Genomic DNA, 13,017 nt, shown 5'->3' on the forward strand with positions numbered 1-13,017 from the left:
AACCGCCACCCACAACAAAAGCGAGCCATCATAAAAATATTGGCATATAGGGCAAGGAAAATCGGTGAACCGCAGCTGCTTGACACAGAATTAAAACGTGTCGCCAATGCATTGCTCTAGAATGGTTATTCATTCACTGAGACGAAAACTGCTAAGACCATCACATAGAAATCATAGCAATGCTCAAGCGCCAGTCAAATGGAAAGTTTTCCTGCCTTTCATTAAAGACATTACTGACCACATAGGAAAAATCTTGAAAAAACAGAACATCGTGGTAATCTGCAAACCCACCTGGAAGATACAAGATCACCTAAAATTGGCCAAGGATGCTCCCCAACTGCTGGAGAAAACAGGAATGTATAGCATTCTATGCAGTTGTGTGGATGTGTACGTGGGTACAAAAAAAGAACGTGGGTACAAAAAAAGAACAGCCAAAAAAGACTAGAAGAGGACAAGGGCAATTGCAGAAGAGGGGAGACTGAGGGATTAGCTGTTGTGGAACATGATTTGCAGCCATGAGACCACCACCACCACCACCACCACCACATTCACTTTGATAGGACTCAAGTACTGGCAGTCACAAGTGGATTCCATGAAGGGCTATACAGAGACCATAGAGATTCTAAAACACCCTAGGAATTTCACTAGGAATGACGAGGGCGTAAAAGTGAATGACATGTGGATTCTAGTGCTGGAGAAGATGTGTACCAGTCTTCCACCATGCGGTAATAAAACAGTGGGCAGCGGCAGTCAACAATGGCCAATTGCGCACGTGTATTCAAAATGTGACAAACCCGCCATTGTGCGGAAGCACACGGAAGCGAAATTTTGCTGTATTCAGTATCAAGCCAGGGTGTGAATCGGACATTCAAAGAAGCTACGAACCCGCTTGAAAAATGTCCTCTGCAGATGGGGACACAAGCCTGGAACGTTTTATTAACTGAAACTTTGTTGTGTTGGTAGGTTACAGGGAAAATGCAATGGTCTACGGAGGAGATTGCTTACTGACCCATCTTAGAAAATTGCTCAAACATGTATGGTACGTACCAAATATAGGTATCGGTTATGTGGATAGTGCAGATTTTTTCTGATCCACCAGATAGTGATTCAGAAATGCTGAAAAACCTGAACTTGCAGACACTTAAAGATTGGTGCCAACTATCCCAAGAGAGTCTCTTACATAGTTGCGAGAACCAGTATTAAGTGAGGAAAATACTACATCTACCTACTTACTGCTTCCGTAGGACTTTCGAAGACAAGACAAGCCAAATTACAGAACACACAGAGGCATTTAAGGGCTCATTCTTCAAATACTTCTTAAGCAAACAGAACAGGGAGAAGTCTTAATATTGGTACAATGGAAAAGAATACATCTTGCTGAAAAAAAAATCTAAATGTCATACATATTTATGAAGAAATGAATGATTTGTATGTATGGGTGGTGGATGCACTTGTAGCATACAGAATTTAACCGTGTTGCAGCATCACTAAAATATTCATGTGATTTCTGTTTCAGGCTTAAGAATGCAATAGACAAAATAATGCCGATCGCTCTTGAAGCATTTACAAAGGAATGTCAGAAATTAGGAGCAGAAAGGTAATTTCATGCATGCAAATTTTTTAATATTAAAAATAGCAGAATTGGAGGGACAAGTGGGAAATGTGCTAGCTGTCATTTTAGTAAGGATTAGACTGGCCAAATTATCTGTTGCATTTTCAAAAGCACCACATACTGATAACAAGGGATTGGCTGTATAAATTGCATTGTATTGTTGTACTTGTGTTCTTGTCATTGAAGTTAACCAAACGTGTAACATGCAGTATCACAAAATACGTTCGTGGGGCTTAGCACTCTTCTCCTCTGATGCCTTCAATTTGATTCTGTAAAAAGATTGTAAGGGCACATATGACCTCAATAACTTTCACATGGTATTTGCCTAACTTAAGGGAACTGGGTAGGATACACAAGCTTGCACTTGCAGTTCTGAACATTAATTATTACACCTCTTAAAGATCTCTGTGCAATTCAATGAATATTTTACTACATATAGTATATATTTTAAGTGGCATCAGTGTAAATTTTCATGGTTCTTGTTTGTCAAATTTAAAATGAAGAAAATAATTAGTTAATAAATATTAATTTTTTAGTATAAAAATAAAGTCTGTTTCAGGTACCAGTTTCTGAAAATGCATAAATGCTGTTTTCATGTGATCTGTTTGGTATATTCTTGGTAAATCTGGGAAAAATTATGTATTTAGCACATAATAGTTCAGCAGTTAAAATATTTTGTGTTTGATAAAGAAATTATTTAATAATTTTGCATTTTTGTCTTTTTTTTTTTTTTTTTTTTTTTTTTTTTTTTTTTTTTTCACTATTCATCATACAATATCTAGAGTACCAACTTTAAAAATATAAAAGTTGGGTCAAATATAATGTGGGCTGTGTAAAATAATTGTGCCAAGTCTTAGTCTTGCATCTCGTATCATTTTTGAGAAAATGGTTCCTAAATAAGCTGTTGCCTCCTTTGATGAAGCATCTGCAGTTCGATCTATATAGAAGACTCAATAGTTTTTTAGTTCAAAAAACACAATTTTGGCATGCATTCCAACATAAGCTGTTGGAACTTTTGCTCAAGTTCTAGTTTCGATTGTGAAGACATTTCTTCAGCAACTTCTCATTACTCAGTTCCTGCCGCGCGGGATTAGCCAAGTGGTCTAAGGCGCTGCAGTCATGGACTGTGCGGCTGGTCCCGGCGGAGGTTCGAGTCCTCCCTTGTGTGTGTGTGTGTGTGTGTGTGTGTGTGTGTGTGTGTGTGTGTGTGTTCCTCCTCAGGATAATTTAGGTTAAGTAGTGTGTAAGCTTAGGGACTGATGACCTTAGCAGTTAAATCCCCTAAGATTTCACGTACATTTGAACATTTTTTACTCAGTTCCTTAAACAGGTTTTATTGTCGGAATGATAACGTAAGGAAGTGAATGGTAATGATTGTACCCTTCACCAGCAACAGCAGCCCACTGAAAACCACACCAAGATTAGATTTCTTTCAGGCATATCATATGTTAAGGCTTTGCATGTGTTTAAGATTTATGTGACAAGGAAGACCATACTGTAACTCTCGTAGCTTCTTGATCATTTACATTACTTCTCAGGGCATTACCAAATATTTTTGCAAAAGATCTATTTCTTTGTTTGTAAGTTACCCATCCCCACGAAGTCACTTGTTGTCACTCAATTTTTGCCCACTTAGTTGTGACTTCATCTACATCTACATCTACATCTACATCCATACTCCGCAAGCCACCTGACGGTGTGTGGCGGAGGGTACCTTGAGTACCTCTATCGGTTCTCCCTTCTATTCTGGTCTCGTATTGTTCGTGGAAAGAAAGATTGTCGGTATGCCTCTGTGTGGGCTCTAATCTCTCTGATTTTATCCTCATGGTCTCTTCGTGAGATATACGTAGGAAGGAGAAATATACTGCTTGACTCCTCGGTGATGGTATGTTCTCGAAACTTCAACAAAAGCCCGTACCGAGCTACTGAGCGTCTCTCCTGCAGAGTCTTCTACTGGAGTTTATCTATCATCTCTGTAATGCTTTCGTGACTACTAAATGATCCTGTAACAAAGCGTGCTGCTCTTCGTTTGATCTTCTCTATCTCTTCTATCAACCCTATCTGGTACAGATCCCACACTGCTGAGTAGTATTTAAGCAGTGGGCGAACAAGCGTACTGTAACCTACTTCCTTTGTTTTCGGATTGCATTTCCTTAGGATTCTTCCAATGAATCTGTCTGGCATCTGCTTTACCGATGATCCACTTTATATGATCATTCCATTTTAAATCACTCCTAATGCATACTCCCAGATAATTTATGGAATTACCTGCTTCCAGTTGCTGACCTGCTATATTGTAGCTAAATGATATGGGATCTTTCTTTCTATGTATTCGCAGCACATTACAGTTGTCTACATTGAGATTCAATTGCCATTCCCTGCACCATACGTCAATTCGCTGCAGATCCTCCTGCATTTCAGTACAATTTTCCAGTGTTACAACCTCTCGATATACCACAGCGTCATCCACAAAAAGCCTCAGTGAACTTCCGATATCATCCACAAGGACTTCAGTTTACGTACCCTTTTCCTGTCCTTTTGAACATGGTGTACACATTCCAGTTTTACAATACAGTCACCATCACCAAAGTATTGTGAAAAACTCATATCATGTTCATATACCAATTGTTTGAACATTCCTACAGAAACTTTGACGTCCTTACCTCAACTAGACCGAAATTATAGTTTTTGTCACATTAATGATTAGACACTTCATTGCTACGCCCTCAACAATAGTTTGTTGGAACCTCTACGTCAATAACTGTTGTTGTCATCGTCTGCAGTCCAGAAACTGGTTTGATGCAGCTCTCCATGCTACTCTAACCTGTGCAAACTTCATCATCTCCAAGTAACTACTGCAACCTATATCCTTCTGAATCTGCTTAGTGTATTCATCTGTTGATCTCCCTCTACAATTTGTACCCTCCACGCTGCCCTCCAATACTGAATTGATGATCCCTTGATGCCTCAGGACGTGTCCTACCAACTGATCACTTCTTCTTGTCAAGTTGTGCCACAAATTCCTCTTCTCACTAATTCTGTTCAATACCTCGTCATTAGTTATGTGATCTACCCATCTAATCTTCAGCATTCTTCTGTAGCACCACTTTCAAAAGCTTCTATTCTCTTCTTGTCCAAACTATTTATTGTCCATGTTTCACTTCCATACATGGCCACACTCCATACAAATACTTTCAGAAACGACTTCCTGACGCTTAAATCTATACTTGATGTTAACAAATATCTCTTCTTCAGAAACGCTTTCGTTGCCATTGCCAGTCTACATTTTATATCCTCTCTACTTCAACCATGATCAGTTATTTTGCTCCCCAAACAGCAAAACTCCTTTACTACTTTAAGTGCCTCATTTCCTAATCTAATTCCCTCAGCATCACCTGACTTAATTTGACTACATTCCATTATCCTCGTTTTGCTTTTTTTGGTGCTCGTCTTATATCCTTTCAAGATACTATCCATTCCATTCAGCTGCTCTTCCAGGTCCTTTGCTGTCTCTGATAGATTTGCGATGTCGTCGGCAAACCTCGAAGTTTTTATTTCTTCTCCATGGATTTAAATTCCTACTTCAAATTTTTCTTTTGCTTCCTTTACTACTTGTTCAATATACAGATTGAATAACATCACAGATAGATCACAACCCCATCTCACCCCCTTCCCAATCACTGCTCCCTTGATTCTTATAACTGCCATCTAGTTTCTGTCAAATTGTAAATAGGTTTTCACTCTCTGTATTTTACCCCTGCCACCTTCAGCATTTGAAAGAGAGTATTCCAGTCAACATTGTCAAAAGCTTTCTCTCGGTCTACAAATGCTAGAAATGTAGGTTTTTTTCTTAGTCTACCTTCTAAGATACGTCATAGGGTCAGTATTGCCTCGCGCGTTCCAACATTTCTACAGAATCCAACCTGATCTTCCCCAATGTTGGCTTCTACCAGTTTTTCCATTCGTCTGTAAAGAATGCTTGTTACTATTTTACAGCCGTGACTTATTAAACGAATAGTTCAGTAATTTTCACACATGTCAGCACCCACTTCCTTTGTGATTGGAATTATTATATTCTTCTTGAAGTCTGAGGGTATTTCGCCTGTCTCATACATCTTGCTCACCAGATGGAGGAGTTCTGTCAGGGCTGGCTCTCCCAAGGCTATCAGTAGTTCTAATGGAACGTTGTCTATTCCCGGGGCCTTGTTCCATATTAGCACTTTCAGTGCTCTGTCAAATTCTTCATGCAGTATCATATCTCCCATTTCATCTTCATCTACGTCCTTTTCTATTTCCATAATTTTGCCCTCAAGTACATCTCCCTTGTATACAGGGTGGTCCATTGATCGTGACTGGGCCAAATACCTCACGAAATAAGCATCAGACGAAAAAACTACAAAGAACGAAACTCGTCTAGCTTGAAAGGGGAAACCAGATGGCGCTATGATTGGCCCGCTAGATGGCGCTGCCATAACATTCCACCAGTGCGGACGGTATTTGCTTCGTGATATGTTACCCGTGTTAAAATAGACCATTTACCGATCTCGGAAAAGGTCGATGTCGTGTTGATGTATGGCTATTGTGATCAAAATGCCCAATGGGCGTGTGCTATGTATGCTTCTCGGTATCCTGGACGACATCATGCAAGTGTCTGGACCGTTCGCTGGATAGTTACTTTATTTAAGGAAACAGGAAGTGTTCAGCCACATGTGAAACATCAACCATGACCTGCAACAAATGATGGTGCTGCTGTCGCAGCTAATCCGCACATCAGTAGCAGACAAATTGCACGAGAATCGGGAATCTCAAAAACGTCCGTGTTGAGAATGCTACATCAACATCAATTGCACCAGTACCATACTTCTATGCACCAGGAATTGCATGGCGACGACTTTGAACGTTATGTACAGTTCTGCCACTGGGCTTAAGAGAAATTACGGGAGGAAGACAGATTTTTTGCACGCATTCTATTTAGTGACGAAGCGTCATTCATTAACAGCGGTAACATAAACTGGCATAATTTGCACTATTGGGCGACCTTGGTGGTTTAATGTATGGTGCGGCATTATGGGAGGAAGGATAATTGGCCCCAATTTTATCGATGGCAATCTAAATGTTGCAATGTATGCTGATTTCCTACTTAGTGTTCTACCGATGTTGCTACAAGATATTTCACTGCATGACAGAATGGCAATGTACTTCAAAAGTGATGGATGTCCGGCACATAGCTCATGTGCGGTTGAAGCGGTGTTGAATAGCATATTTCATGACGGGTGTATTGATCGTTGAAGCACCATACCATGGCCAGCACGTTCACTGGATCTGACGTCCCCAGATTTCTTTCTGTGGGGAAAGTTGAAGGATATTGACTATCGTGATCCACCGACAACGCCTGACATGTGTCAACCCATTGTCAATGCATGTGAGAACATTACGGAAAGCGAACTACTCGGTGTTGAGAGGAATGTCGTTACACGTATTGCCAAATGCATAGAGGTTGACGGACATCATTTTGAGCTTTTATTGCGTTGATGTGGTATTTACAGGTAATCACTCTGTAACAGCGTGTGTTCTCAGAAATGATAAGTTCACAAAGGTACATCTATCACATTGGAACAACCAAAATAAAATGTTCAAACGTACCTATGTTCTGTATTTTAATTTAAAAAACCTACCTGTTACCAACTGTTCGTCTAAAATTGTGAGCAATATGTTCGTGACTATTACAGTACCATCTATCATAAAGCGAAAAAAGTGGTCCAACCAAAACATTCATATTTCTTTACATACTACACAAATAAGTAATAAAAAATGGGGGTTCCTATTTTTAAAAAACGCAGTTGATATCCTTTTGACCTATGGCAGCGCCACCAAGCAGGCCAACCATAGTGCCATCTGGTTCCCCCCTTCAAGCTAGACAAATGTCGTTCTTTGTAGTTTTTTCGTTTGACCCTTATTTCGTGAGATATTTGGCCCAGTCATGATCAACGGACCACCCTGTAGACCCTCTATATACGATGTATACGAGATGCGACAATAAAGTAATGAGACTGACTTGGAAAAAAATGTTGCTTACTGTTTTTGTCAAGTTTAGTGTTGTCTCTTTCAAAGTAGTTCCCTTCTGATTACACACACTTTTTCCAGTGCTTATGCCATTGATGGTAACATTTCTGGAACCCATCTTCTGTAATATCCCCCAGGGCCCTCATTGCAGCTTTTTGGACATCTTGTGTTGTTTAAAAATGGTGTCCCTTGACCACCATTTTGACTCTTGGAAATAGAAAAAAGTTGCACAGACCGATATCTGGTGAATAAGGTGGCTGTGATAGTACTGAAATTTGTTTTGAGGTTAAAAAATCGCTGTACTGGCAGATCAGTATGGGATGGTGCATTATCATGATGCAGAATCCAATGATCAGCAATGTTGGCACAGACACGAAGAACTCTTTTACGAAGTCTTTCTTTGTAATGATATTGGTTAACTGTTTGTCCAGGAGGCACCCATTCTTTATGAACAATTCCCTTGGATTCAAAGACGCACACAAGCATACTTTTCACTTTTGACTTTGACATGCAACGTTTTTTTGGTCTGGGTGATCCCTTTGAGCACCATTGCGAACTTTTGCGTTTTGTCTCTGGATCATAGTGAAAAAACCAACTTTCATCACCAGTGATAACATGACTCAAAAATTCTGGATTGATTTCCGTTTACTCTTAACAGATCGGCTGCCACATTTTTCCGTGTTTCTCGCTGTTGCGGTGTGAGATTTTTGGGGACCATTTTTGCACTAATCTTTCTCATACCAAGATCTTCAGTTATTATTGGACGAACCGTTTCTCGATTGATGTTCAGTTCTTCTGCAATCATTTTCATAAATACTCTTCGATCAGGTCATACGAGATCACGAACCGTGGCCAAGTTGACATCTGTCCGTGAGGTTGATGGTCGTCCACTGCAGTCTTCATCTTCAACATTCTTTCTGCCTTCACTAAACATTTTATGCCAACGAAAAACTTGAGCTCTTGACATAACCTCCTCTCCAAAAGCCTTCTGATGCTTACTGTAAGTTTTCGTCGCGTTTTCACCCAATTTAACGCTAAAAGAAATGGCAGACTGTTGCGCAATATTATGTGGTTCCATTTCCATGATGAGACACACAAACCCGTGTTAACTTATTACAGCACAACTCACGACTGAGCAGTTGCATCAATGTTTTACTTGGACTAGATGCTGCTTACAAGCAAAGGCCAAATTCATATTTTTGAGGAAAAGGGCCTTGTTTCACAAAGCCCCTAGCACCCAGCGCACATCGGTCTATCGATTTCTCATATGATTTTGAACGCTTCCCTGTTGATTTTTGAACATTTTTGAACAAATTCTAAGTCTATTTCTGAAAGCAGCTGAATATAGCTGAACAGATGAATGCCAGTCGCTGTTCATGTGGTTGACTGGGTCTGCAAATGATCAGCGTTGTTATAACTACTAGCGAATTCCATAGATTCAGACTACCAGAGTGGAAAAAAATGACTAACAGGAATAACAGGCAACAAAGATTGCGTATTGTCTCCTCCGTGTGTTCAAGAAAATGAAATTTTGACAGAAAATTTTTGGCCAGACCACTAGACTCTTAAGGGCCAGTTACACAGTCCACGGCTAACGTTCTATTCTGGGAGTAGCGTGGAAAACGTATTATACGAACACTTAATAACGCCCAACCAGATAACTAAACCGGTGACGAAATTAGCCATAAAATAAGTTTTTACACTGGCAGGTATAGTTACAGAATTAGTGGTAAGATTTGACTTCTGAAATTTTCCCGGCGTATTTCTTCCTCTAATAATTTCCGGGTATGCAGCCGGATCCCGTCGACATTCTGCCACGATATTTCGGCCCAGAGACGTCCGGCCATCATCAGGTGATTACACAACTACTGAAGAGCCCAGGTGCAGTCGCGGTATTTATGCCGAATCTCGCGCATGTGAAATGTACTGGCATCCTACAGCGCATGCGTCAGGTGTTGACATGCGCAGCATAGCCGAGTTGTACGTGCTGCCCTCGGTGGTGGAAATAAAGGTTCATCTAGTCATTGAGTATCGAATGACACTGTCGATTCCGCTGTGATTGTATAATTTTAATAACAGGATTCCAATTTTTATCCAGCTGAAAGCCGTTGTCACGATTTATAAGATTATTGGCAAGACGTATTTCCACTGATTCCTTGATTACGGAATCCCAAAAACCGGAAACCGGGGATAAAATTTTTGTTACATTGTATTCCATTGAATGTCCCAAAGAAATACAGTGCTCTGCTACTGCTGATTTTGACGGTTGCCGCAGATGGGTGTATCTTTCATGTTCTATACATCGTTCATGGACAGTTCTTGTCGTCTGGCCAATATATGCAGCGCCACATTCACAGGGAATTTTGTAGACGCCTGCCTTCTTCAGTTGTAAATCGTCTTTAACGGATCCAACCAGGGCCCGGTTCTTTGCTGGTGGACGGAAGATAACCTTGATTTTATTTTTCTTCAGTAATCGGCCTATTTTCGACGACACATTCCCGGCGTATGGAAGGAACGCAGTTGATTTAAAGTCATCATCTGCGTCCTCAGTGCGTTGCTTCTTGTTATGATAGTTGCGCATGGCCTTCCTTATTTGGCGAGAAGTGTAGCCATTCTCTTTGAAAATCTTCTCCAAGTGTTCTAATTCTGCGTGGAGGTTTTCATCATCCGATATTATATGCGCTCGATCTATTAAGGTACTGAGAACACCGGCTGTTTGTGCTGGGTGATGGCAGCTTGACGCCTGGAGATACAGATCTGTGTGAGTCGCTTTCCTGTACTCAGAATGTCCTAATGACCCATCATTTTTACGGCGTACTAGCACGTCTAGAAATGGTAAAGTGCCCTCTTTTTCAATCTCCATCGTAAATTTGATGTTCTCATGTAATGAGTTTAAGTGATGAAGGAATTTCTCCAGTTCCTGTCTGCCATGAGGCCATACAGCAAAAGTATCATCTACGTACCGCCAGAAGACCGTAGGCTTTAAAACAGCAGACTCAAGTGCTTTCTCCTCAAAGTCCTCCATAAAGAGATTAGCTACCACAGGCGACAAAGGGCTCCCCATGGCGACGCCGTCTGTTTGTTCAAAGAATTCGTCATTGAATAAAAAGTACGTTGAGGAGAGTATATGTTCAAACAAGGCCGTCATTTCTGCACTGAATAAGTTACCAATAAGATGTATTGATTCCATTAAAGGCACTTTGGTAAAAAGTGAGACCACATCAAAGATGACTAATAAATCCGAGCTGCTAAGCTTAACTTCCTTCAAGCGACTGACAAAATCCTCGGAATTACGTATATGGTGGCAACACTTACCCACATACGGCTTTAGTAATGAGGCCAGATATTTTGCTGTAGAATAGGTCGCAGCACCAATATTACTCACTATTAATCGTAGTGGGGCACCATCCTTGTGTATCTTCGGAAGACCGTAGAGTCTTGGTGGTACTGCATTGTGTGGTCTCAACCTCTTGATAACTTCTTCAGGTAGAGAACAGTCGTTCAAAAGGGTAGTAGTTTTCCTTGATATTCGGCTTGTTGGGTCCTTTTCAATTCTACGGTACGTAGAATCATTTAGCTGACAATATATCTTCTCGTTGTAGGCTTCTCTTGTCAGAAGAACTGTGGCGTTACCCTTATCCGCAGGCAGTACGACTGTGCTAGTATCTTCTCTCAGGCTGCGGAGAGCAGCTCTTTCAGCTGGCGAGATGTTACTCCGTTGTGGCGCACATTTCAACAACGTTCGGCAAGATTCACGTCGAATTTCGTCTGCAGAATCCACAGGGAGACGTCTAATGGCTTCCTCAATGGAACTGATGAAATCCGTTAAAGGCAGTGAGGCAGGTGTAGGAGCGAAGTTTAAACCTTTCGCAAGCACTGACATCGTCGCATCGTCAAAATATTTCTCCGTGAGGTTCACCACGGATCGTCCAGAGATAGCTTCTTGCGGTTTTCGTGTTACGAGTTGGCTAAACTTCGCACTTTGTCTGTTCGTACTGTCCCTGTGAGCCCAGTCTGCCTTGGCCCAGGATACGCCGTCAATCCAGTCCCAACTAAGGCAGACTGGGCTCACAGGGACAGTACGAACAGACAAAGTGCGAAGTTTAGCCAACTCGTAACACGAAAACCGCAAGAAGCTATCTCTGGACGATCCGTGGTGAACCTCACGGAGAAATATTTTGACGATGCGACGATGTCAGTGCTTGCGAAAGGTTTAAACTTCGCTCCTACACCTGCCTCACTGCCTTTAACGGATTTCATCAGTTCCATTGAGGAAGCCATTAGACGTCTCCCTGTGGATTCTGCAGACGAAATTCGACGTGAATCTTGCCGAACGTTGTTGAAATGTGCGCCACAACGGAGTAACATCTCGCCAGCTGAAAGAGCTGCTCTCCGCAGCCTGAGAGAAGATACTAGCACAGTCGTACTGCCTGCGGATAAGGGTAACGCCACAGTTCTTCTGACAAGAGAAGCCTACAACGAGAAGATATATTGTCAGCTAAATGATTCTACGTACCGTAGAATTGAAAAGGACCCAACAAGCCGAATATCAAGGAAAACTACTACCCTTTTGAACGACTGTTCTCTACCTGAAGAAGTTATCAAGAGGTTGAGACCACACAATGCAGTACCACCAAGACTCTACGGTCTTCCGAAGATACACAAGGATGGTGCCCCACTACGATTAATAGTGAGTAATATTGGTGCTGCGACCTATTCTACAGCAAAATATCTGGCCTCATTACTAAAGCCGTATGTGGGTAAGTGTTGCCACCATATACGTAATTCCGAGGATTTTGTCAGTCGCTTGAAGGAAGTTAAGCTTAGCAGCTCGGATTTATTAGTCATCTTTGATGTGGTCTCACTTTTTACCAAAGTGCCTTTAATGGAATCATTACATCTTATTGGTAACTTATTCAGTGCAGAAATGACGGCCTTGTTTGAACATATACTCTCCTCAAAGTACTTTTTATTCAATGACGAATTCTTTGAACAAACAGACGGCGTCGCCATAGGGAGCCCTTTGTCGCCTGTGGTAGCTAATCTCTTTATGGAGGACTTTGAGGAGAAAGCACTTGAGTCTGCTGTTTTAAAGCCTACGGTCTTCTGGCGGTACGTAGATGATACTTTTGCTGTATGGCCTCATGGCAGACAGGAACTGGAGAAATTCCTTCATCACTTAAACTCATTACATGAGAACATCAAATTTACGATGGAGATTGAAAAAGAGGGCACTTTACCATTTCTAGACGTGCTAGTACGCCGTAAAAATGATGGGTCATTAGGACATTCTGTGTACAGGAAAGCGACTCACACAGATCTGTATCTCCAGGTGTCAAGCT

The 13,017-nt window shown here is 41.3% G+C and overlaps 1 protein-coding gene across 2 annotated transcripts in view; it reads left to right on the forward strand.

Moving 5' to 3' along the window:
* The window catches only part of LOC126412195 (ubinuclein-1), a 389,778-nt gene that overhangs the window by 227,346 nt on the left and 149,415 nt on the right, over positions 1–13,017 (forward strand). For both annotated transcript variants that reach the window (XM_050081677.1, XM_050081678.1), the window contains one exon: positions 1,517–1,597. In XM_050081677.1, the coding sequence (XP_049937634.1) occupies positions 1,517–1,597 (81 nt within the window). The remainder of the gene's footprint in view (positions 1–1,516; positions 1,598–13,017) is intronic.

The sequence above is a fragment of the Schistocerca serialis genome, chromosome 7 (assembly GCF_023864345.2).
Source record: "Schistocerca serialis cubense isolate TAMUIC-IGC-003099 chromosome 7, iqSchSeri2.2, whole genome shotgun sequence".
Classification (NCBI taxonomy): domain Eukaryota; kingdom Metazoa; phylum Arthropoda; class Insecta; order Orthoptera; family Acrididae; genus Schistocerca; species Schistocerca serialis.